This window comes from Eumetopias jubatus, unplaced genomic scaffold (genome assembly GCF_037043125.1).
Source record: "Eumetopias jubatus isolate StellerSeaLion01/CBP00866 unplaced genomic scaffold, mEumJub1_p1.0 scaffold_13, whole genome shotgun sequence".
In the NCBI taxonomy this organism is placed as follows: Eukaryota; Metazoa; Chordata; class Mammalia; order Carnivora; family Otariidae; genus Eumetopias; species Eumetopias jubatus.
The window spans coordinates 3416708-3442225 of NW_028274819.1; the positions used below are offsets into that span (position 1 = coordinate 3416708).

Consider the following 25518-nt stretch of genomic DNA (forward strand, 5'->3'; position numbering starts at 1 on the left):
ACTGGTATTTCTTTAAAATCATTGTTCTGCCCTTTTTTTCTCCCCCAAGAAAAGATCAAGGGTTTCTTAAAACTGCAAACTAGCACCGGAGAGTTTCCCGTGGGGTGCGCAGCGCCCGCGCGCGCCTTACTTTCTGCCGTCCCTGATGTCCTCGTGGCTGACCGTGTGCAGCGCTCCTTTGTGCAGCCTGTCTAAGCGGAGGGGTCTTGGGGAGGAAGGGGGGGACGTTTCACATTTTATCGTTGCCTTGTCATCTCGTACCTCTTCGCGGGAAGTCGGCAGCTATGGGGGAGACAGGGAGACCAGTTAGTGACACTCCACCATAGAACAATCACGAAGGCTCTAAACTGTAGCCATAACCTTATTTGAAAACCTAGGGGTGTACAAAAAGCCTCAAGTCAGCCTGAGGCTGTGCTACGGGGTGGTCCTGTTTGTAAGCAGCAGCCTGTGGACACCCCCCGCCCACATGCATGTGAGTGTAGGGCGCTCCTCTCCCCGAGCCTCCTGGCAGCCTACAGCTCACCCTCCCCGGAACCCTGCGCTGCCCATGGCGAGGAAAGCCACTGTAGGGGATGGCAGAGACCGGAGCCATGCCCCCAACCACATCACTATAAACTGGGCCCTCAGGAGCTCTCCCTGACGGAGTGCTGAGAAGGAACGTGTTTATCCCCTGATGCCATTCAAAACAAGCACTGGTGAGTGCAGAACCCTCTCGTGCAAAACTGTCCAGAGCTTCTTGTTTTGGGGGGAAAAAGAAATAGCCTGTACCATAATCCATCAATTCTAGTAATGATGCAAGCCGTGGAGTCCCTAAGGTCAAGTTCAAAGTGAACAGGCACCCCCCCCCTTCCACCCCACACAGGTGTCTGGCCCATGTCTCTCAGTGACGTTATAACCTGAGGATGGACGTGCAGCCTAGAGACAGCGGGTTCCACAGGGCGGGGATGAAGTGACCCTGGGCTGCCATCACGAGAAGACGGCCCCCTTCAGACTGCCCGTGTTATTTTCTGTGTTGCATCTGTGCGGCCTCAGGCAGGAAGGCGGGGCCAGTCCGGCCTGCGCTTTAACCCCACCTGGCAGGTCTCACTCACAGATCTGGGCTTTGTGGCTGGCTAAGGCGGGGCTGGGTCTCATGAGACATGCGTGGCAAACCCCTGTAGGAACAGTGAGACTGGGGCAGCCAGTGGTGCTTTGTAACAGGACCTCTGCAGCTGCGCAGGGGCTTGGGGACACCCACGCGCATTAGCACCGTGCGGGGCTGAGCTCAGGTAGGACACAACCGTAACCAACAGCTGGATAAGTCATTCGTTCTTTCCTGATTTCCCATCACAATCATTAGACAACAAAAGTTTATGTTAACTGCTTAGAAATTACCAACATAAAATTTAACAGGGACAGATTTCAGTAACAGGGATAAGATTTCAAATCCAGGTTAAAGCAATGATTTGTAAAAAAAACAAAAAAAACAAAAAAGAACAGGATGGGGGAGGGACACTCGGGGCTGTGCTGACAATGAGGTCAGCAGAGACACAGTTCCAAGTGCAAGCCTGCCCTGTGCCACAGCCCAAGCCACATGGCAAGCCCCAGCCAGGCCTGCCCTTCCCCTGTGCTCCCAGGAGAAGTGTACCCTGCCCAGCACTGGGGCCCACCAGACTTGTGCCTACAGGCTGCTGTAGCCTCGACTAGAAGGGGAGTCTCCACGAGAGCGGGGAGTTAGCCCAGCACGCACCAGCGCCAAGCATGAGGAGGAAAAGCAGGGGGAGGAGGGGGGCACAGTGCATGGCACGTGCTGGCCCTGTCCGTGCCGACCCGGCACTCTACGTGTGCACCTGGTTTCATCCCCCCAAAACCTCCAAACAATGCCCCTCCAAGAGGCAGTCAGCGAGCTCAAGTGACCACAAGCAACAGGAGCGGCTGTCCTGCCTGGGTTCAGGAGCACGCCCCTTCTTTCATTGAGAAAGTCCTGCTCCTAAGAAAACTGCAGAGGCAAGCCAGCAGACTCAGGCTGTGCTGGGTCCCGCTCTGCTGTGGGCTCCCAGTCTCTGCGGATGGTGTTTACAAAGGCGTAGTCTGTGGCCGGCCCGAGGAGCAGGATTCCCTGGTCCTCCTCACGTGACAGGAGAGCAAACCAGGGCAGAGCACACCCAGGTCACAAGACAGTCAGTGACAGAGCTGGAGCTTGAACCCAGGAGTTTCACTAAACGGCCACACCGGTCTGTGCAGCGGAGGGGCTCCCCCGGCCGCTGCCCAGCTCCTAGCACCGAGCCCCCGACCTAGCAAAGGTGCCGCCCTGTCAGCGCACGGCCGGGTGGGGTCGGGGTGGGGGTACACAAAGCACAACAGTTACGAGGGAGACGCTCTGGTCAAAGGACCTGTCCCCTGATGAGTTGTACTTCCTCTGAAAATGGGGAAGCCCGCCCCGTGGTCACGTGTACAGAGGAGAAGCGCCGAGGCCCATGCGGGTGGCGGGCAGACAAATCCGTACTGCACCGGTCTCCGCACCTGGGAAATGGGGTCACAACATAACCGGTGCCTCACAGGGATGCGTGCCAGGGTCAGAAACAGGCTCCCAGAGCACTCAGCGCAGCCCCGGCGTGCGGCAGGTGCTCTCTGACTGCTGCCACGGCTATGCTGGTGGTGCCCAGTTCTCAAATCTATGGCTCTGCTTCGGGAATTTCTCTTTTTGAAAACTATTATGTCTGGGGCGCCTGGGTGGCTCAGTCGTTAAGCGTCTGCCTTCGGCTCAGGTCATGATCCCAGGGTCCTGGGATCGAGTCCCACATCGGGCTCCCGGCTCAGCAGGGAGTCTGCTTCTCTCTCTCCCTCTGCCGCTCCCCCTGCTCATGCGCTGACAAATAAATGAAATCTTAAAAAACCAAACTATGGCGTCTGGTCTAAGTAAGCATACAGTGAGCAGACATCGGTGAGAGAAAGGAGAGCGCCCCCGTCGGTCGCGGTGCTCTGGGAAGACCAGCTCAGCTGGCAAGGGTGACCACCACACTAGAGCGCCGCTGGCCCCGCACCCCCTGGCACGAGCGTGCTGCGCGCTGGATTAGGGCGCCCTCCTGGGGAGTAGGGGCACTCTTCCACATCACAGACAAACAGAGGAATGTTCCGCTACTAAAAATTTTACCTTTCTACGATGTTTCCTTAAATCACTAGGCTGATAGAGGCATGCAAAGAAATGAAGAGAAATCAGATTTACTGCACACGCTGAAGTTAGAAATTCAAGGACCAGAACAGGCAAATATATTTAAAAAAGAAAAACAGGAGAGATATAAGTGAGATAAAACTTGTTTAGGAACAACATAACTGGAAATAGAACTTTTTTCCACAACAAATTTAAACATAATAGGTTATTCAGGATTTACTAGAGAAATGCTATAAATTATTACACGGGGAGATAAATTCCATTTTAACACACACAACTAATTAAAATACGGCACTCTGCGCAACACAGGGACTGAACAGCTGTCTGTTCGAAACTCTTCTTGAGTCTGTTTTCCTTACTGAAAACCACGCTGCACTTTTATAATATCAACCTCCTGCCTGATGCAGAAGTTCCTGCATACCTACTCCAGCACCCAGCAAACCTGCTCTGGGGAATGACCTGCGGGACGGTAATGACAAATCCTCACCTAGAACTGATTTAAACCTTTTCAAAAATAAGTGCATTGTTTAAAGCAGAGTGCCCCGTGCGGATCTGTAAGAACAGGCACCGGCGTAAGAGCACGTGGCACCTCTACCTTCTATGATTCCATACACGTGAAAACCAGTCTGTGAAGGCAGAAAGTACACATGCCGGTAAGTTTAGGAGATTTCCAGTTGAATACAAGCATCAAAACCAGAACGTACGCCATTTGTGTCAGGCTTCCATTAATCTATGCTTAGCGCCTTAGTTCTTTATGTACGAAACACGAGTTACGTATCTCCTACGTAGCTCTGAATAAACACACTCCTGATTCACCTATATCATGCCCTTTTCCACATCTATAAAACAGTGACACACTAATTAAAATGTATCACTACCAGGGGAAGGAAAAACCCCACTATTTAATGCGAAACGAAGATCAAGCAGAAACCACACTAATGAGCCACGACTGACCACACACACACACTATGGACCACAGAGTCACTGCCACCTGAGCATGCTGTGGAGGGCCTTACGGCATGGGGCTGGATGAACCGAATACCGGCTGGGGCAGGAGGCTCAGGTCTGCATTCAGTGAGAAACCAAACCAAAGGATGAGACAGGACATCAAAACCAGCCACGGAAGCAGATACACTGTCAGCCAGCATACAGAATCACAAAAACGGGGGAAAAAAATAAACATAACTATTTTTTGTAACTACTCTTACAAACTCTCTGGAAGGAAGGAAGCATGAAAGCACAAATAAAACCGTCAAAGAGTTTAAAATATTAGTTAGCTAATGATGTGAATTATAAAAATAGTATGTCAGAATACCACAAAATCAACTCATTACCACTTCAGATGCCGCTACGGTGATTCATAGCTGATTTAATTACATGTTGGCGAACAATGCAGCTAAAAATAAAAACGGACAGGAAGGATTCTGACAGACAGAAGGCAGTTGAAAAGCAGAATGCTGTAAACATGAGTTTACGTAGGAAGGCAACGTGCTCATAAAACCTAAGCTACACACACAGGGAAGTTATAAAACATTCTTTGGAGCTGCACGCTTGTCACGGAAAACCGTAGGGTCACTGCGTTTCCAGACCCTGATGAGCGAGGACGCCCCTGGGCCTCCGCAGGAAGCTGTGCAGGCGTGGGGCTTGTGCTGGTGCCATCCTGGCCTCACGCACAGAGCTGGCGTCAAGCACGTGGTCGAGCGCGTCGAGAACCAATTTAAGCTTTACTTTTCGACTGTACGTCCTGTACCCTCCAGTTAGGCATCTCTAACGCAAAGGAGGACAACAGTGACTCCCTCTGTAAGTTTTCTACACACTACGAAGACTATCTGCATTGACTTTTATGAAACCATCTATTCCTAGAAGACGAGACTATTCCCCCTCGAGCTGCGCAGGCCTGTGTTGTCCAGTTACACAAATAAAAACTCTGATGGGTTCATGATGACATGCTACACCAGTCATCCAAACACTACAATTAACTTGTCCCTGTGCTATTGCTGAGTGATTAAACACTAGCTGGTTTGAAATATCTTGAACCTCTGAGCATAACAAATGAACTTGATTTCATTCTGGGTAAAAAACCAAACCAAAGCATATCTGTCGAGTCTGAGACAGAAGTCAGGGGGCTGGGGTGGGGAGGGCATCAACCAGAAGAGTTGGTAAATACTCACTAGAGTCATGACCCCCAGTCTGTCCACCTCCCTGGCGGGGCTGTGCGGGCCCCTTCTCGGGGTGGAGCGCCCGCTGTGCGGAGGGGAGGGGCCTGCGAGCGTGGACGTGGGGTGTGGGGGGGCGGTGCCCACCGATCTGAACCGACCCGGGCTGTCTAAAGTGCCGCTGCCCACTCGGCTCTCAATCTCCTCTGCCCGTTGCTCCGTGCTCTCCTTCTCTTCTTGTATCAGCCTAGAACAAAAGCACACATTCAGCCTGGCTCCACCAGCAAACACATGAATGCATTTGTCCAACAAATCTCTGCTTGCTTGGACCGTATTCCCATCAGCTGACTCCAGTAACACTCGCTCCAATGCTAATTTACCTTCTTAGGAGACTTGATTTTAGAACACCACAAAATAAACCTTCCACTGAGTCCTACAAAGTTGCTTCCCATCATTCATGTCTGGTTTTACTTATGTACACTGAAATTCTGATGGGGGCCTGCTGGCAACTCTCTTCCTGCACAATGCGCTATGTAAATCTTACAATTCTTAGAGCAAAGCTGCATGTTTATAGATCAAATTCTTCAACTGGAAATTGGGAACCCTGACATAAATGAAAAACCAATCCATGAAGCAACTGGGAATTCCAAAACACTTAGGTGTCTAGATTAGATGAAAAAGTGGAGTTGATTTTTTCTAAGGCTGAATTCAAACAAAAGTCTTATTTGATGGAATTTTCAACCAGCCTCCTCTGAGTTTCTGGATTCACGTCAACCATTCTCTGCTAATTTGGAATTTGAGGTGAACACTCTTCTCCCCTGGTTAACTGTTATAATCTAGGGCAATCTCAAAACTTAATTCTTACAACAGAATGAAAGTCGTTTTATTATCGTGGGACACTTAGAAAGCATTCACAGTATTTGTTCCAGACTTTCTGAATGTGATACCACTCCCCAGACACGCTCGTCTCTGCGGCGCTGTGTACCTGATCTCTTTGTTGATGGCATCCAGCTGTTCCTGAAGCATCATGGCCAGCGTCTGGGCATCGGCCTGCCCACTGGGCGACAGCAGAGCGGCCGAACTGAAGAGAGTGTCCCTATCGTCTTCGCCATCAGACACGTCGACATCACTCTCAAACGCTTGTGCCACATTCGCCAGCACGCTAGCTTGTTGGGCACGTTCCCAATCTTGTTCATTCAGAGTCTGTACCTACAAATAAGAAAACTGAATCTCAGCAAAGATGGAAAGTAACAATAGCAGTTACAGAAACTTCCAAAGAAATCTACCCGAAACTCTAGAAGTTTCCAAACGGGAGGCCCAAAGAAATGGGGAACGGGCTGTCCTTGCAAGCTGCTGACATCTGTGGAGCAACAAGCAGTATTTGAGGCGCAGGGCGAGGGGGGCGGCCTATCACCTACACTGCCTGCAAGGCTCATGCCGGCGGTGGACGCATTTCTGTGACGTCATTCACATGGTGGAATGACCAGCTCAGAAACAAAATCTGAAAATTAAAACAGTATCTTGGTGCCAGTCAGCCACTCTCACGGAGAGTAAAAAACCCATGAAACCCACGGGGGCTGGGTGCGCCTCAGTGGCCCTGATGTCTCACCAGTGTCCCCCCCAACGCTGGGGACCTGGAGCTGCCCGAGGTTCCCGCCCTCCCTTCCTGAGGCTGAGCAGTGAGGATGCGGCACTTGCCCTCACGCGGCAGAGGCACCGACATGCTGAGCCCACACCCTCCCGCCCGAGCAGGCGGGTGCTCGCAGGCACCACACACAGGACCGACCGCACACAGCGCTGTGCGTGGGTGCGAGCAGAGGCTCTCCTGGGGCTTTCCTGCCCTCCTCCCTCCACACCCGCGGTGTCCCCTCCTCACTCTCAGCGGGGCGCTGCGCCCCCATCCCCGGGGACAGCCCTACCCGTAGGCACGAGGCCTGGCCCTCGCATACTCAAGGACATCATTCTGCCCTCTCTCCGGATAATCAACTTTCTACCGGTTCATTCACATCAGCCTAAAAATGTTTTCTCCCTTCTCCCTCCAAATGAACAAAACAGAAACCACTGAACTTCTACCCCAGGGCTCCTTCCAGTTACCACTGCGGCTCTGCTCCCAACCAGAATACCCGCTCCCCAGAACGCTGCCCCTATTCTGTCTACACATCCTCGCCTCCCCGACTCCGGAGCTTGTCGCAAGCGGACTCCCCCAGAACCGGTCCCAGCTCGCCAGCAAGCCCCATGCTACTAGTCCACCACTGCCCTTGACCTCCACGCTACCCGGCCCAACGGTGGGACCGGGCCTGCCGCTCTGCCTTCCCCTGAGCACCTTGCGCACTGGGTTCCTCCTGCCTCGATGTCACTGCTCCGTCTCCGCTTGTGCACTGGGGAGCGCCCGGAGCTCTACCCTTGGACCCTGGGTCCATCCACAGGCGCCCGACTTGGTGACTTTATCTTGCCTGTGCCTCTAGACGCCACAAGTGTGTCCTGGCCTCAACCCTTCTCTCCAGGCCTCCTCAGGCCCAGACTGGAGTCTCCAACTGCCCACCCGACATGTCCCCCGGCTGTCTGATGGGCCCGCCGACCTGGGTGCTGGGCCGAGGCCCCACGCTAGCTTCCACGACCCTGTGGTCTTCCTCACCTCAGGAGACAGACTTCCTCTTGTGGAGAGGTCCCGTGGTGAGGACCTGAGGCCTCCCACCACAGCCAGGCAAGGGAGCTGAAAGCGCACCCTCCACCCTGAGGTGGGCCTTCCGGTGGCACAACCTCAGGAGACCCTGAGCCAGAAACACCCTGCTAAACCCTCCTAAGTTCACAGACACGGTGAACTACTGACTGTTCATTCTAAGCCACTAAGCTTCACAGCAAGTTGTTACACAGCAGCAGATACCTGACAGATGTACGCATCTGACTTTCCCTTGACTGGCCTTCCTTCACTACACGCAGACAGCTCAGCCTCTCGTCTGTCCTTACTGCTGCAGCCCCGGGGCTACTGTGACGCCTGGCCCAAAGTCATTCAATGAGGACGGGCGCTCAAAATACAGACACGTCTATAAAGACACATGCTGCTGACCAGCCAAAAGCATGAATGTATGTAAACTTCCAAATGTGAATTCTTTTTGCTTAAGGATGAACACGTGTTTACTCTTAATATCTCAAAACTGTACTAATTGGCACTGTGCCGTGCTTAACCATAGGTCATGCTTTACCCGCATTTCTACTCTTTAAAAAGAAAGAAAAAAAAGCCCTAAAAGTAGATTCTTAGCCAGCAAAAGAATGGGGTGAGGAGAGAGAGAAAGTGACCAATCAGCAGTGTTAACTCCAGAACAGCCTCAAAGTCAGAGGACAAGGTAGGTGACTTTCATGGAGGTGGGGGGCCCTTGGGGGCCCTGAGAGCCCACTGGGGACGGAGGCCCTTGCCTTGGAAGGCTCATCTCGCAGAGCAGCCAGACGGCCCTTCTGGGGGCGCCGCAACACCGCACTGCTGCTGTAGGAGTCCGTGGGACCGTCTGCCACAGAGAATCGGAAATCAGGGACACTGCCCAAGTGCGGTCGGCTGAAACACGGGAAAAAAAAAAAAGGTCGTTACTGGAAGAAAAGTGAACTGTGAGCTTTGTCAGCCAAGCCAGAACCTGTCAGTTTGAAAAATGATTTCACAGAAAAAGGCCTCCAAGGAGGGCATCTGTTCCCCTTGCTCCTATAGCCCACTGCTCACGCTCTGCAGGGAGTGTCTCCGCCCCAGCAGGTGCAACACCTGGACACCCAGGAAAAGCAAGACAGATGCCCTGCACAGACAGGTGAGCGCGCCACGGCCCAGCTGTCTGGGAGCCAGAGGGCGGATGTGCTCTCCAGCTCAGAACCCAGCCCCAGGCCCGCTGTCCTGCATCTCCGCGCCCCCTTCTCTCCCAGGAAGCACACTGACCCATCACGCCGGCCTTATACTGCCAGCGTCCCACTTGTGCCACGGCCCATGGTGTGAGGCCTAGTGACCACAGGGATCCCTACACCTGCCACTAACAGGCGTCTTGAGGGCACCGGCGGCAGAAGCCTTCTGAACCCCAACTCGCAGCTTACGTGAACTGCTTCTGGCAGTACACCTGGTGTTTCCAGGTCAAAAGCACAGACCTGTGTGCACTTGGACTGACAGACAACCCACTCCCCCGGCTGGAGAAGTCCAAGGAAAGGCAGATGGAGCCCTGGGCACCTAGGAGGGAGATGCTGAAGCGGGCCGTTAGCGGCTCCCCTCAGGAAAGGCTCCGGACAAGAACTGGTCAGCAGAAGTGAAGGAGGGTGGTGGCCGCCAGCCCGCACACCCGGCCCCAGCCTCACCTCCTGCACCCTGACCCCGGCACGGAGTCCAGTGGCTCCTTGCTCCCTGGGAAAGAGGAGCAACTGCCTTCGTTTTCAGAAATCCTTAAGATCCTGGGCGACAGGACCCACTCATCTGATTAAGGTCAATTCAAGAGGGGACCCCTGGTGCCGCCCCGCGTGGTCTGCAGACAGGGCCGCTCCGACGGGCTGCCTCCTCTACCTGTGCCCCACACACCTCCCTGTGGCTTTTAAAGGAACGTCTTCATTCAGCGTGCTGGACGGTGCTGCTGGCCGCAGCCTCCCTTCCCCTCCTCTAGTCCCTGCTCCCTGAAGCCGCCCACCTGTGCTCAGCAGGAGTTTGAGCACAGCCGCTTTGCGGACATGGCACATGGCAAAATCGGCAGGAGCTACATGCACAAACCCCCCCCCCCCCCGAGTGTGATGTGGGGTGGTTCACAGATCCTCTGAAGGTCACGAGTGTCACTGAATTCTGACCCCTTTCCGGGGCTCACTTCCTCCCGAGCCCGCCACCCTGCATCCGGTCGTGTCCCCAAGCTCTGTCCCATCGGCCCCATCTGCGTGTGGAAGCCCGTCTCTGCAACCTAGACTGTATCTTCCTGCTGGAGAAGGTCACGCCAACAAGACCAGGGGGGCTGCACTTGCCAGCTGCCAGCCATCTTTCCAGTCCCGACCCCATGGCCCGCCCGTGCTCACCGCAACACTTCTTCTGTCTCAGCTCCTACCGGCCTCTCATCTGCCACCGGCGGTGAGACCTCTACATGAGGCTGCTTGAAACACACCCCTTCCTCCGTCAGCCTCCTGCCCACGGTCTTCGGACCACACAGCCGCCCGTGACTGTGGCTGCTCCCTCCGCCCCTCGATCCTTCACGTTTGCTAGCACACCCAGGACAGGCAGACACGCACAGACTTCTCTGTCATCACACCATCCCACAGTGCCACCCCTCAGGTTCCCACACGGCCCCTTCCCTTCAGGACTCCAACTTCCACAAGAGTGGCGGGTGCCGTGCCCACCTCGTCCTCCTGCTTGCTCCCGCGGGCCTCCTCACACACATATCTGCAAGCCCTCGAGCAGCGACACTCATGACCCTGGCCTCTCACCAGCAAGGCTCTCTATCAGCAAACCTGCTCTGTGCGCTGATCCTCCTGCACACTTCCCTCTCTCGACACACCCTCGCACTCCTCCAGGCTGTCCCTCCGGTGGTTCCACAGACGGGGACAGCTCCCGGCTCTGCCTCTCTGTGACTCTGCCTTCCCTGATGTGTCCTCCTTCCTACATGTGGGCTCAATGGGGACAGCCGCAAGATACCCTCGACCTTCCTGAGAGCCCACGTCTGCAACCGCAGAAACACCTGCGCAGCCTGAGTGCGCCTGCGATCCGAGCAGGAGCCGGCTTCCTGCAGACTAGAGAGGGTCAATCAGCTACTGAAGCAGCTCTCGTTCAAGTGTGACTCTCATGTGATGACTACGTCCTACAATGGGGCCGACAAACCCTTCACCACCTTCACAGCACTTACACTACCTGCAGGATGCGGGGCGACCTGCTAGGCTCACGGGCCGGCTGACCCGCTCCCACAGCCGCCAACTCTGAGCTGTCCCAATAGCTTAAGGCAACTACATATCATCCTCCTTCAGTCTCTTAAAAAAATGTAGAAAACTGTAAGCGCTATGCCAAGCCCACGAATGTCAAGGTATCCCCACAATTCTGGCTGTGCAGCCACTCCCTTGGTGACTTCAGTGACCTCGTGGAGGGGCCTACTGCCCCCAGGTGCAGAGGGCCCTCATCTGACACACTGGGCTCCGTCCTCCTGGCCCCACACCAGCAGTGGCACACTCTGGGGGCCTGCAAATTCACCTGCCCACACATGAACTAATCATTCCCTACCTTCCAAACCTCTGCCCGCAGCTGTGAGCTTGGTCAATGACAGGATTCCCAGGCCCCCTAGTGCCCAAACCTAACCTTTCCCTCTTGCCTGCCACTAAGCTAGCTCCTGGCTCCATATGACCAAAGGCACACTCTTATAGGTACACGCAGGTGCTAAAACAGGTACGTGTGAACTGGTTCATGTCAGGCCCATGGTTCATCTAGTCTGTATTTGCGCGCTGGTTCGGGTCATATGCACGGCCGAGGGAAGCGGCCCCTGGCCTCATCTGGAACATCTCTGTGATCTGGTGCATGTCCTACCCGTGATGAAGGGGCGTGCCTCTCAGTCTTGTCTGGTCCAATTCGGCTCTCAGTGCTCCCACACTTAGGACAAGCTGATCCTACAAAAGAGCAAAGGGTGCCCACTGTAGCCGTCTCTTTCAGGATTCAAAATGACCTGCATCAACAGACGCGCAAACACAGAGCACACACTGGTGGTAGCCAGAGGGTATGCGGCTGGGGTGGGGGTGGCATCGATGAAGGGGATGAGAGGCAAAGACGTATAAGCTTCCAGTTCGCAATCAGTAAGTCACGGGGATGGAAAGTGCTGCCCAGGGCACAGGGCCAGGGATGCCGTGTGGGGATGGGAGGTGACCGCAGTGGTGGTGAGCACCGAGTGACGTACAGACTCGTGAGTCCATCCATGTGCCGTACACCCAAAACAGACCGAACACCGTAGGTTAATGATGAGTCAATTAACAAATATGGAAAAATGATTCGCATCACGTGTGCTCAAACGTTGAGCATAACTACAACAGGATAAATTTAGCAGTTACAAACACCCAACAATTAATTTTGATCAAGTTTCTCCAAGAGTCCTACAGTGAACATAAAAAGATCACCAAAATAACTTCATAAACCCTAGTGGACAAAGAGTTGTTAGGTCTCAGTCATAGCCAGCTTTTAGAGGATAAACACCAAGCCATTAATAATTACTAATTTTGTAGCAAGAAGAACTTTTTGGGTGGTGGGGAGAACAATGCTCACTCTCTACCGTGCATACTTCTCTGTTTTGCTTTTGTCTTGCACAGAGCATTTGTAGCCCAGCCTCACTTCTGTCCACGCAAAACAGTGAGCAAAACTGACAGAACTCTTAGGTCACCCAATAGCTCGCTAGCCATGCGGTCCCACGCAGTAGCCGCGTGCCACACGCATGTATCGGGTTAAGTAAACTAACTTCACTCGCTTTTCTTTACGGTTGTAAATGCAGCTTCAAGAATATTTTAGATGCCACACATGTCCCATGTTAACCTCCTGCTGGCCAGCACTGCACCAGATGAGAGGTTTATGGGAACAGTTCACTTTCGAATGAACCAGAAAGGACTCGAATCCTGAACCATGCCCGCGTAGGACCGCTATAAAGCTCATGGCAGTGGACTGCCGCGGGGGTACTGTGACCCCCGGAACACATATGCAGCCACTGTAACAGCCCTGATCTCTGCTCCACTCACGTCTCAGCGGCTCTCCAAAGGATTGAGAGAGGAAAGTACCTTATCATGTTGCGCTTCTTCCAACTGCTTCTTCGCAGTTTCAACTTCTCGCAATAGAGAATTCTGAAAAAGATACAGACAGTACTTTAGTGTTGGTTCTTGAAAATGTTCCACGCAATATAGTATGGCCACGCTTTTGTGTAAAATAATATGGTACCACAGAAAATGAGCAGGCTTACACGCCCGCAGAGCAAATGCGGACAGTGACGTCACAGCCTTTAACAATGAGTCCGTGTAAAATTTCTTCACCAATCGATTTTCTAAATGTAAGAATGACGAGTTCACAGAGTAAGCTTATTTTAATCAGTTAAACCAGTTTGTACTAGATTTTAGGCTTTGTAATTCATCAGTTACTTGGGAATCCTGAAGTAAGTTTCAAATGTATAATTCAAATCTAAGATAAAGACATTCCTACATGAAGGCTGGCCCACTGATCAAGGAGAAGTGCGGTAACCAACCACCCTATGTGGTAATTACGCATTTCATAATGGGTTTTACGTAAAACAAATGTGTCATGTAATCAGCAGTGATCACTGGTGTCTCCGAAATGAGCATGACTCCAAGTGCCCATCTTAGGGAAGATTCTGGGCCCATCTTTAGGGACATGGCTGTAGCCAGAATAGATTTTATCAAGCTGGAATGCAACTGTTGCCATCAGAACTTCTCTGACATAGATTTTAGGACACTCCTTCACTCCGGTTACAGCTCAGGTATTTCCAAGATGACAGCAGTTAAGAGCCCAGGCTCAGACTTTTTCCAAACCAGATGAAAAGAGAGAAGACAGGAGATGGAAAAGGAGAAAGTCTGTTTTCAGCTGATCAAACCCCTTATGTAACACTAGGCTCCTACAGTGTCATCTTCATGAGTGGGACAGAAATTAGCCCCCGAAGCCGGAGCATCGTGGCTGAGGGCTGAACACAGTTTCGTGCAGGGCTGAAGGAGGCGACATCCGGCCACTGCCCAGTGCTGGAAATCAAGGGTCACTGGCACACAGCCACACCCACTTGTCACCTACGGTCTATGGCTACTTTTGTGATAATTATTGACTAGCATGAGGTTATTTTACACATATTCACAATTAATAAAAGCCTATGATACTTACAATTCTGGCCCTTTACAGACCCAGTTTACAGACCTCTGCTCTAGACTGAGAGTAATACACACATGTCGGGTGAGGACAGGACGCTGGAAGTCAACTCAGTGAGTGGATAACAGTTTGTCCTGTTTCCTCGTCAAAGAATAATTTCTACTTTCTGTAATGTCTGTCGCCCGCTGTTCTGCGTTACTCCTCAGGAGCAGAGCGTGAGCACTCTGTGGAGGGTGGGAGCCCCCCGGGGCACGTTCTCCATGTCCCACCTTGTCTTCCAGAGCAGCCATTCTCTCCTTAAGATGAAGCTGAAGCCGCTCATTGGATTCAGAAAGAAGCTTGTCAACAGTGTCTGATAAACGCTTGTTATGTTCTTCATTCATTTTTTCTCTCTGCCTTGCCTAAGAGAGAAGAAACAAAAGTTTACAAACTTCAAGAAAAGGTATGACCCACAGTTTAGCTGTTGTGGATAGCTGCTACAAATCCTGGGGTGCAGGTGCCCCTTCGGATCACTATGTTTATAGCCTTTGGGGTAAATCCCCAGGAGTGCAATCGCTGGGTTATAGGGCAGCTCTATTTTTAACTTTCTGAGGAACTTTCATACTATTTTCCAGAGTGGCTGCACCCGTTTGCATTCCCAACAGTGACAGATAAATGGATAAAGAAGATGCGGTATGTGTGTGTGTGCGCGTGCGTGCGTGGAATATTACTCAGCCACCAAAAAGAATGAAAGCTTGTCATTTGCAATAATGTGGATGGAACTAGATAGATGGTCTTATGCTAAAGGAAGTAAGTCCGTCAGAGAAAGACATACCCCATATGATTTCACTCGTGGAATTTAAGAAACAAAACAGATGAACATAGAGGAAAGGAGCGAAAAATAAAACGAAACCAGAGGGGCGCCTGGGTGGCTCAGTTGGTTGAGCGACTGCCTTCGGCTCAGGTCATGATCCTGGAGTCCCGGGATCGAGTCCCGCATCGGGCTCCCTGCTCAGCGAGGAGCCTGCTTCTCCCTCTAATCCTCCCCCCTCTCATGTGCTCTCTCTCTCTCTCATTCTTGCTCTCTCAAATAAATAAATAAATCTTTAAAAAAACAAACAAAAAAAAGAAACCAGAGAGGGAGACAAATCATAGGAGACTCTTAACTCTAGGAAACAAACTGAGGGCTGCTGGAGGGGAGGGCGGTGGGGGGATGGGGTAACTGGGTGACGGGCATTAAGGAGGGCACGTGATGTCATGAGCACTGGGTGTTACATGCAACAGATGAATCACTGAACTCTACCTCTGAAACCAGTAATACACTATGTTGTTAACTAAATTGAATTTAAATTTAAAACTTTTTTTAAAAGAAGAAAAGGTATGATCAGTATTTCCAAAGGGCCAAGGACCAATGGCGTGACTCACTCGTGTGCCGCCCTGGGCTGGTCTCTCCCACTGCCATCCTTGGGGCACTCGTGCACCAGCACTGACGTATCGGTGCAGAGAAATGCAGGGACAAGTCCCCAAGATCATTAATTAGAAGGTCCCATTGTTTCTGTTAAACAAAGCACTCACGGGGCCGCGGGAATGTCATGAGTTATTAACTCTCAGATGACTCGGAAGGCAGATTTACATGCAGGAACGAGCATATTTTTAAGGGGATCAGCTTATTTACACACGGGGAGGGGGAGGAATTTTCCCGTGTATAAACAGAAGCTTGGGTCTGGTTTCGGGGGGGGAGGGGAATGAATCAAGTTACATAGCAAAATTTCGGGAAATTTTGGAAAAAACTCAGTGGCAACAGAGACTTTCACCTGTTTTTCTTTATGTTCTTACATCACCTGAATGTTCTGTAATGAAAACTTACGTTCGAAAATTACAACTAATTACCTCAAGGAATTTAAAAACACAGTAACAAAGTTGACAGGTCTGTGTTTATCAAACCATCATCCATTTCCTGGTTTAAAGAGCTTGTGTTTGCCCCCTCTCCTGAAGGAAGACGAAACCTAAGGCGTGGGAACAGGAAGTACTCAGGGCAGCGGTCAGGACAGTCACTGAGGGCATCACCTGGGCCAGGGCTCAGGGGCTCGTCCTGGGCGGACGGCAGCGGGGACAGGGTACAGATGGGCCCTCCAGCCGCGCTGCCCCCGGAGGAGGAGTGAGCCCACAAGGAAGCACCACAGACTGGGCAACAGAGTCAAATCCCCTGTGCTCTGGCCTCGTCTGTAAAACATGAGTGCTGGCACCTGTCTTCTTGTAAGGATGAAACGGAGCAGAGAATCACGCCTTGCACACAGCGACTACCATCATTTGGAAATGACCCAGCACACCCCACAAGAAGGAATCAGCATTCGAGTAGTTTTAAAGCAAAACAGCTTAAAAGATTACTTTGAATTGCCTTAGTTATAAAAGAATCCCCATCTCAACACCTGTCCTTTCAAACAACAATCCAGTCCTGAAAAGTAATGAAGTGCATCCCCTCAACAGCTGAAGTCTAATTCTCTAAGAGGCAAGCACCTGCCTGTGCACGCGTGTGTGTGCATGATGGGGGTGCAGGGGCTGACCAGCACGCAGCCCTGGGACGGAAGTCAGAATCCTCACTTCCCAGAAGCTCGTGTGGGACCCTTGGCCGCCCCTGGCCAAGCACATACATTTCTGGTGAAGACAAAACCTCATGGCCTTGACTGACAGCCCACGGCGAGGTGCCAGCTGCCTAGGGCCACGGCCTGGTCTGTTCCTGGTTTGTCCGCAGACATCTGAGCAACTCCTCCAGCGAAAACTCTCCAGGGATTCAACGGACAGAGACCTCCCATAACAGCTCAATTTCGGGTTTCCTCTTCTTAGGAACGTCCGTCCTGACCTATGCCTTTATGTCCGGAGCGATACCTCAGTATTTTAGGATGGAGGTCAGGCCTGTGACCTGAATTCAGGACCTCAGTGTCATGTCCTAGGCGAGCAGACTAATCCTCTGGGACGACGCACCTTCCCCTAAGTTTCAGGGGCCCCCAGCCAGCACCCCCAGTTTGGTTGAGGGGCACCTGTGAGATCCCATTTGCACGTGGAGCAGTTCCACTGACAAGCTCGTCAGAGCAGCGGGATATGGGGTCCCTGCACCCTGGCAGCACTGCCCAGGGGGCACCAGTCTCTTCCCCCGCCACCAATGCAGACATAACGTTGTTCATGTGGTGGGTGCACCCACCAGCAGAGAGCTTGCAGAGGAGGCCACTAACTCTGCACCTAACAGAATCGAGAAGGGGACCAGCGTCTGGGTGGGGAGAGGCAGGAAACAAGGCACTGCCTCCCCCTGCCTGAGCCCTGTGCTCAAGCAGCGCCCGGCGTGCAGCCTTTCTGCTCAGACACGTACCCGCTGCAGTTCCTGGTTTTTCTCCTCCAACTGCGCCTCCATCTGGCGGAGCCTCTCCTCAATGTTGCCGTGCCTCTCCTCGGCCTGTTGGCAAAAACACCGTCAGCTCAGCGGGCGACCACCCCCCCGTCAATGCCAGCATGCTGTGCGCGACCGCGGTAGCCACAAGCACTACATGCTCTGCGCGGGCTCTCCCACCGGCTGGCGTGGACATCCTCTCCTCCCGCCTGGAACACACCCTGTGCGGCCTCAGGTGTCACAGTGTGAAGCAGCCGGCCTCCCCACGCCGGTGACCCAGGCCTGGCCGGTGCTGGTGATGGACTCTGGTGAGGAGAGGGGCTTCTCCCCAGCCCGGCCCCGTCTCCGGGGGTGGGGCCTTCTCCCCACCCTCAGACGGCCTGTGCTCAGTCAGCATGAACAGCAGGAAGCAGCAAGCACCACAGAGCAATGCACACATGCTACCTTCCTAAGCTGGGAAGTGAGTTGGAACAGTTTAGCTTCCTTAGCAGCAGAGTTTCCAGAAGACAAAAGGTCAGACTACAAGGCCGACCAGGGACAGGAGAGATGACAGGGGGAGAAAAGAAATGGAGACTTTACACGCAGATCACAAAGGAGAGGCTGTTACAGCTGTTAGCAATGACCTCACTCTCTGGAACGGTCTGGTGAGTGCCCGAAGCAGTCTGACCGACCAAAATCAGCCTTCAAGAATAGCACCCGGGCCTGTCCTGCCCTTCTCACCCGGGCCCTCAGCAAACTGGAGCCAGGTGAGATGGAAGTACCGAAGGGCGTGCTCCTACTGGCTCCCTGGGCCCTGGAAGGAGGGACGGTCTGCTTCCTCCTCCCACGTGGACCCCCCAACCCCAGCACCTACCACATCGCAGCTGGACACTGCATCCTTGCCTGCTGGCGTCCCCCCGCAGATGTGAGGCCTGGGAGGGCTGGGCTCTCTCTTGCACATGCCTAGCCCGTATTTGTCGAACCCATGAGTGAATTACTTAAAAATTCGTTTATTATAAATTTACTTTATCTTTAAAAGAGAATAGGGTTTTCCTGTTTCCTAATCTCTATGCCAACGTGGGGCTTCACCTCACAATGGTGAGATCAAGAGTCGCGCTCTCCCCTGGCTGAGCCAGCCAGGCGCCCCTACCCTTATTTTATCCAATTTTCTCCAAAGCTTCTATCTTGAGCTTTGAGTTGTTGACTTAACGACTCTGAGAAGCAGTGAACCTTAGATCAAGCCCACCGGAAACAGTATACATCCCTGACAAAACTGGAGGGAAATTAACGTAGGGATAACAAAAAAGGGGATGATTCCTGACATTTAAAAAGCGTTCTGATCTCAGACAAAATAGCACTGGAAACAGATCTGAGCTCTTTCGTGGATTTAGGCACACTGACATGAGGAACAGGGTAAGGAAGGCACACGATCCAACCACCATCAACATCAAAACCCCACCACGGGACCCCGAGCAAAAGCCAGGCAGCACCTTGGAGAGCGCCGCCACCCTCTGGGCCAGCTGGGCCTCCACCTCGGGGAGCGTCTCGGCCTTCCTCAAAGTCTGCTGCAGCTTCTGCTCCGCCAGCTCCAGGCGCTCTTGTAACTGCCGGTTTTTATCCTCAGTCTAGGAACGGAAGGCAAAGCATCAGAATGTGGCCAACCTTCTATCCGTTTCTATTTTTAATAAAATGAAACAAAATCTAAATGCAGAGATCTACTAAATTAGTTCTGACAGAAGCCAACTGTTTTGGTAGCTGCTTCAGAGTAAAACTTTTCTTCCTGTGAGGAATATACACCCACTTTCCTGGGCTCGATTTCAATGTGCAAAACACCTCTTGCCAAAGTATTGCTCTTCTTAAAGATCTTCAACGAAGTCTTTAAAAAGCAGAAAGTTCCCATGCATTAAAGAAAACCCATACTCTGTAGAAGCTTGCTCATTCTTCTTGACAACTTAAGGAAAGAAGGGTTCGGTCCTAACCCTGCTTAAAAAATAATCAGACTCCTCGGCTTTCGCAGACCATAGGCATGTGAACCACAAGAGAGCTCACACCTCCTCTGAAATACAGACCTTCTAAGAGGATGCCTAATGAAATGCTAGTCAGGTTATTTTTGTAAATGTATAATTATTCTTTAAAAACACACTCTTCATTCTAAAAAATCTTTCTCAATGAAGACAATTTAGACAAGATTTTTTTTAAAGAAATTTTAAAAATCATGTGTAAGCTGAGGTTCCTGAAAGGCAAACATCTGCTTACATGCAGCCTCCTTTCTTCTGTGCGCATCTCTGTGTTTATATATACACACCCTCAGAAGAAGATACATCACGCTGCACGCAGTATTTTGTCATCTACCTTTTACGGTCATTATTTAGAACATCTTACATGCTCTTAAGTAGCATTCCACAAATGTAATTTTTAATGGCTTCCTAGTATTTTACTTTTTATTATTAACTTGGGTCCAATGATACACTTTACAACATATCAGACAAACTCACTTTGTTTCCAAGAGGCTGGATTTGGTTTTCCTGTTTAACTCTGGATGACCTGAGACTACCCAGGCAGAGAAGCCAGCCTGGCTTCCCAACCCACAGGAGGCTCCCGTCCACACAACAGACTGCGTTTCTGCACCTGCCGTTCACCCCCATCCCAGGTACCAACAAACTGCCAACAGCCTCCACGCTCTTGGCCACTCCTTCCTCCTTTGGTAAAAATGCTAACAAGCAACAGATTAACATACAATGAAAACAAAACAGAAGAAAGAATTGAGGTTACATAAAATCCTAAATAATTAAACACTTGCAAGTTGAAGTAACCCACATTCTTGAACATAATTTTCTAAGATCATAAAAATTTTACATTGAGACTTGATTTCCAACGTGAAAGTCACAGAAAAAAGGTCTTGAACTTTATTAGTAATTAATAAAAGTCGAACGAAGTTCAACAAAAGCCGCTACCTGCCGATGCATAGAGTCTTTATTTGCAATCTCATTTTCAAGTTTATCATTGAGGTCGTGCACAGAGGTGGCTTCGCGCTGCGCCGCGAGGTAGCGTTTTTCAAGAGTAGTGATCCTCTCTTCCATGTCTTCCTTCTGGGCCATGGCCTACATCAAGTATTTCAAGGGGAAAAAAGGCAAATAATTAATGGCTGACAACATCAATATACACCAGACACAAAACCTGGACTAGATCCTAATTTTCAAATCAAATATAAAATGAGTGTCCTCTAAAAATTGAGAGAGATGCCAACTGTCTCCAATACGAATGAACATATACCTACCTCCAATATCCCAAGTATTCCCCTACATGACCAGTAAAGAAAGACTCAGCTGTTTTAATACTACATCTGGCCACTCAGTTTACCAAGCTTATTCTTTCCTACACGATGTTACAAAAGAAACGTGGAATCAAATATCCCAACATTGCAAGACTGCCAGGAGCTGAAGATGTGAGCAGTGAAGGCGCAGCCTCTACTGGCCCTGATACAAGTGGGCTTTCACAGATCAGGGAGTGGCCTCTCCATAGACAGAGCAGTGAGACACGCTGTCATTTCCCTGTGTAAAAGCTGGATGAAATCTCCAATCACCACAAAATGGAAGCAATACTATTAACAAATGGAAACAAAACTCAAAGTCTGATATAATTAGATGCGACCTTCTGAAGCCTAATCCCGCAGCAAAATTCTATCACATGGTATCTGACACTGAAAGTGGGCCCAGAACTTTCTGCTCTGCCCTTCCTGTCCCCCACCCTAAAGATTCATCTTAGGTCCCTCCCTGTTTACTAAGGAACTTATGTCAGCAAAGTCTTAATATTAAAAGTGATGAGTCTTAAAAAAAGAATTTCAAAATTCTCTGCATATTAAACTCTGCTGCAGAATCTCCTACCCTTGCCAAAGAGTAATTTAACTAAGTAGCTTACATAATTTCTGCAAATATTTTTCTTTGTTTTAAACTCTTCCATGAAATTACCCACACTAAGCTACTACACAGAAAGTAAGCCTGTGCATCCACACTCAAGGGTGTGAAAGGGTCTTCCTGGAGGGGGGGGGTGACGGGGGGAGGGACGACGGTCTACAAAGGACAGCTTACAGTGAGTGACAGGAGGGGGCGCCAGAGAAAGTATCCTGCCCTTGACCTGTTTTTGTAAACATGATCAGAGTCTCATAGATCACTGTACACGCACAAACGTTTGCCAGAAATGAGTATATGTCTACACGTTTTTACAGCACGATCCTGATGACCCAGGTGTGAGCAAACCCCACTCTCACTGTGCGTCTGACTGCCGACGTTCAAGAATATATGTTGTTCATATATGTTCAAAAATAACCCTTCTGGGAGCAGCCAGGTGAGAAAGCTAGAAGGCAGCCGGCACCACTCCCCCAGCAGAGCCGACAGGGGAGGCCCACGTCACTGTCCGCGAACTAGCAGCACAACAGATACCGACGCGTGTACCGGAATGAAACGTGAGCCTGACGAAGAGTAAGCGCAGACAGTCAGACTCTGCAGAGGGGAGACGACCACACACAAGGGTCCCACCAAACACCCCACATTCAGCTCGACGACAGCGCGGCAATGTCTACCGTCACTCACTTCACGAACGTCGCGCTGCAGTTTTGTGTTCACTTCCTCAGACTTGATGAGGTCCTTCCTGGCAGTGTCCAGGTCCTCCTCCAGCTCCGCCACGTGACGGGAGAGGGCGGCCAGGCGCTCCTTCATCTGGCTCTGCTCCTTCGACTGCTTATCTATGATTTCCTGGAGCTCGATGACTTTGGCAAGGTCTTCCTCGTGGCTTAAAGAACCGTCAGAAGATCTCTGGTGGGGGAAAAATCCTTAAATAGCCTTGTTCGCCGAGCTAGGGAACAGAGCACTTCCCGGAAAGAGTCAAGGCCCACGGTCTATGCCGGCTGTCGGCTTCCACCACTCTCAGGAGCGCGCAGAGGACATCGGGGAAAGACAGAGGGAAAGCCTAAGCACTTGCCTTTCCATTTGTGCTCGGAGTATTTTCTTCTTCATGGTTCATGTCAAGCACTCCGTCGGTTAGTGTTTTCTTCTGATTATTCTGTTCTTTAAGAATCATTAGCTAAAAGCAAAGAACTGAATATGAGGGTGAGGAGATAAAGAGAAACTCCTCTTGGAAAGATGCAACTACAAGCTGTAAACACGGGACGGGAGAATACACAGCGACGTTGTCTAGCCTGAACACAACCAGGTCAACAACTAGGTTGGTGCTATCAACGGGACGATGGGAACGTAAGGGACCATGCAACTCGGCAGGAAGAGCCTAGCACGCTGGTCACTGGAGTGGCCGGGGAGGGTGGCTCGCTGGTCAGAAAGACCAGTGACGCCTCATGGCCAGCACTGAAGGCTTCATACTTATAAAAACAAGGCATAAACGTTAGAACCCCTCTAACCAAATCCTCTGGTGATTTACGGAGCTTACCTCTTTGTGTGTAGCCCCCAGTTCTTCTTCTAACAAACTACACCTTTCGAGTGCTACTCGCAGCCGCTCCCTCACCTGCAAACAGAGGGGTGGGTGTGTATTTGTTTAACTGCTTCTTAACGTACATCACCCTTGGGTCCCATTCTCATAAGGTAACATGACAGAATGACTGCAATGTCTTTCACTGATGTTAATGTCAAGAAAACTGGCTTGTTGGGGCGCCTGGGTGGCTCAGTCGGTGAAGCGTCTGCCTTCAACTCAGGTCATGATCCCGGGGTCCTGGGATTGAGCCCTGCATCGGGCTCCCTGCTCAGCGGGGAGCCTGCTTCTCCTTCTCCCTCTGCTGCTCCCCCCCAACCCCGCTCATGCACCCTCTTTTAAAAAGATAAATAAGGATCTTTAAAAAAAAAAAAAAAAAACTTGCTCTGTAACAGCTTTAAATTTTTACATTTGAGAGAAGTCTTCCCCTAAGTTATATTACCCAATTCTTAATGGCAAATCGATATACAGAATATAATAAATCTTAAGACATTTACACTAACCACTACTTTTTAACCATACAGAAGTCTGTCTTCTTACAGAACAAGTGTTTACAGGAGCTCGAGAAAATTAGAAGTGAACTGCAGACACACACACACACACACACACACACACACGTGAAGCGTGTCTCTGACAGTGTGTGCACACCAAGAAGCGCTGGGGCTCAGGGCACCTTTTCGTCCAGGGCTTTGTGGTGCTCAAACAAGGACTTCAGGGCTTTGAGCACCTCCACCTCGCTGGACACGCCCGCCGGGGACTGAGCCTGCCGCTTCACCACTGTCATCCGCAGGGACCGCTCATGCCTGGACACGAGGCACTCCAAATGCTCCAGCAGCAGCTGGTGGGACAGGCCAAGGTAAAACCATGTTTAAAGAGCACTTGCAACTTCATACCTCAATTTGGGGCAAAAACCCCTTTCAATCACATGCTATACCAAATGTGAATCCCTTCAATTCAGTCTAAAATTAGAGAAATGCACCCTCAAGAGTTAAAATAGCATTAGTTCTCATCATGACTCAAACAAGGGATGAGAATGCTGAGCTCATCAGTCAGGGTCGACTCCACGGGGAAATGTCGACAAGGTGTTTAAAAGCCGATCGAGCAGATGGTGCCTGAGTTTAAAGACAGAAACAGCGCTCCCTAGGTGACCCTCAGACAGCATTCCAATAGCGAGGACGCGCCTACTGACCCTGGTGTTGTTTCTTTCTGCCTTCAGTTCCGCGATCTCTTCCTCTCTCTCCAGGAGCTGCTCCCTGCAGACGTTGAGCTCCTTAGTAAGTGCCGCGAACTCCTGGGGGAGGGGGCAACAAAAAATGGAGGGAGTCAGTGGGGGGTCTTTAGCTTCTGCGGCCCACCCCAGCCCACGCAGACTGCCCTGCCTCCACGCCCACCAGCCACCCCAGAGCCTCGCACGCACGCAAGCCCCCGCCTCATGACCCGCCTGAGTCCCAGGTATTTTACCGAGCTTGGGGCCTGACACCCAAGGGGACAGAGACATTTTCAGGTGCCTTGCAGATATGCAACTCAGAACCTCTGCTGAGGGGCACCTGGGTGGCTGAGATGGTTAAGTGTCTGCCTTCGGCTCAGGTCATGATCCCAGGGTCCTGGGATCAAGCCCCACATCGGGCTCCTGGCTCAGTGGGGAGTCTGCTTCTCCCTCTCCCTCTGCCTCTCCCACTGCTTATGCTCTCTCTCTCTCTGAATCTCTGTGTCTCAAATGAATAAAAAAAAATCTTTAAAAAAAAAAGAACCTCTGCTGAGGGGAGAACGTTAGGCTGAGAAGGCCACCGCTCATCCCCAGCCTCCTGTCCTAAGCCAGTTCCTGTCTGTGAAGACCACAGGGCTTGGAGCAGCCCCAGGAGGAGGCCGATAACACCCAAAAGCTGGTCTGTTAACCCTAACTGGCTCAAAATTGACCATATAAAATAGACTTTTCACAAATGCTGGTAGGCCTCTTGAGGAAAGGGACAGCTGAAGATTTATTTCTGTAGTCAGAGAACTTTCTAGAGGAAGTGTCACTGAGGTGATGCCAGGGTTCCCCCCCACCCTGCTGTGGGGTTGCTCTCCCGCAACACCGAGTGCTGCCCTGGGACGAGACACAGAGGTGGGTGTCCAAGGAAGAGGACACACACTCTCCGGTCAGTTTTTCAACAAGCAAAACTCCTCTGCACTAAGTAATGTCTTCGGCCAAAGAATCTCCATATTTTAAGAGTTTTCTCTTTAAAGGACAAAGGAGGAAATAAAGGTTCACTTAACAATCTGACATTCAAAATACAGAAAGTGGTTGATTTAAGCAATTCTAGAAAATCAATTTATAAACAAGTGGCATACCTAAAGTTCATTTATAAATTAACCCTTTGCAGCTCAAAGGGAACTCGACCACGGAATGTACAGCATTCCCTGCGATCCGACTTCACAAGGCTGGTCCACAAAAGTCTACGGAGCCATGATACAGTACCGAAACAGAGCTGACCCGTGAACAACACAGGCTTCAACTGTGCAGGTCCACTTTTTTTTTTTTTTTTAAAGATTTTATTTATTTGACAGAGACAGCGAGAGAGGGAACACA

General features: G+C 51.0%; 1 protein-coding gene across 1 annotated transcript in view; it reads right to left on the minus strand.

The window, feature by feature from the left end:
- Positions 1 to 25518, minus strand: part of PPFIA1 (PPFI scaffold protein A1) — an 85878-nt gene that overhangs the window by 24621 nt on the left and 35739 nt on the right. Inside the window, exons 3-17 of the mRNA XM_028118235.2 lie at positions 24139 to 24240; positions 23623 to 23787; positions 22911 to 22985; positions 22449 to 22550; positions 22061 to 22282; positions 20426 to 20572; positions 18962 to 19096; positions 17475 to 17558; positions 14401 to 14532; positions 13045 to 13107; positions 11816 to 11895; positions 8722 to 8857; positions 6293 to 6516; positions 5323 to 5554; positions 131 to 282 (exon numbers count right to left, since the gene is read on the minus strand). Coding sequence (XP_027974036.1) covers positions 131 to 282; positions 5323 to 5554; positions 6293 to 6516; positions 8722 to 8857; positions 11816 to 11895; positions 13045 to 13107; positions 14401 to 14532; positions 17475 to 17558; positions 18962 to 19096; positions 20426 to 20572; positions 22061 to 22282; positions 22449 to 22550; positions 22911 to 22985; positions 23623 to 23787; positions 24139 to 24240 — 2051 coding nt within the window. The remainder of the gene's footprint in view (positions 1 to 130; positions 283 to 5322; positions 5555 to 6292; positions 6517 to 8721; positions 8858 to 11815; positions 11896 to 13044; positions 13108 to 14400; positions 14533 to 17474; positions 17559 to 18961; positions 19097 to 20425; positions 20573 to 22060; positions 22283 to 22448; positions 22551 to 22910; positions 22986 to 23622; positions 23788 to 24138; positions 24241 to 25518) is intronic.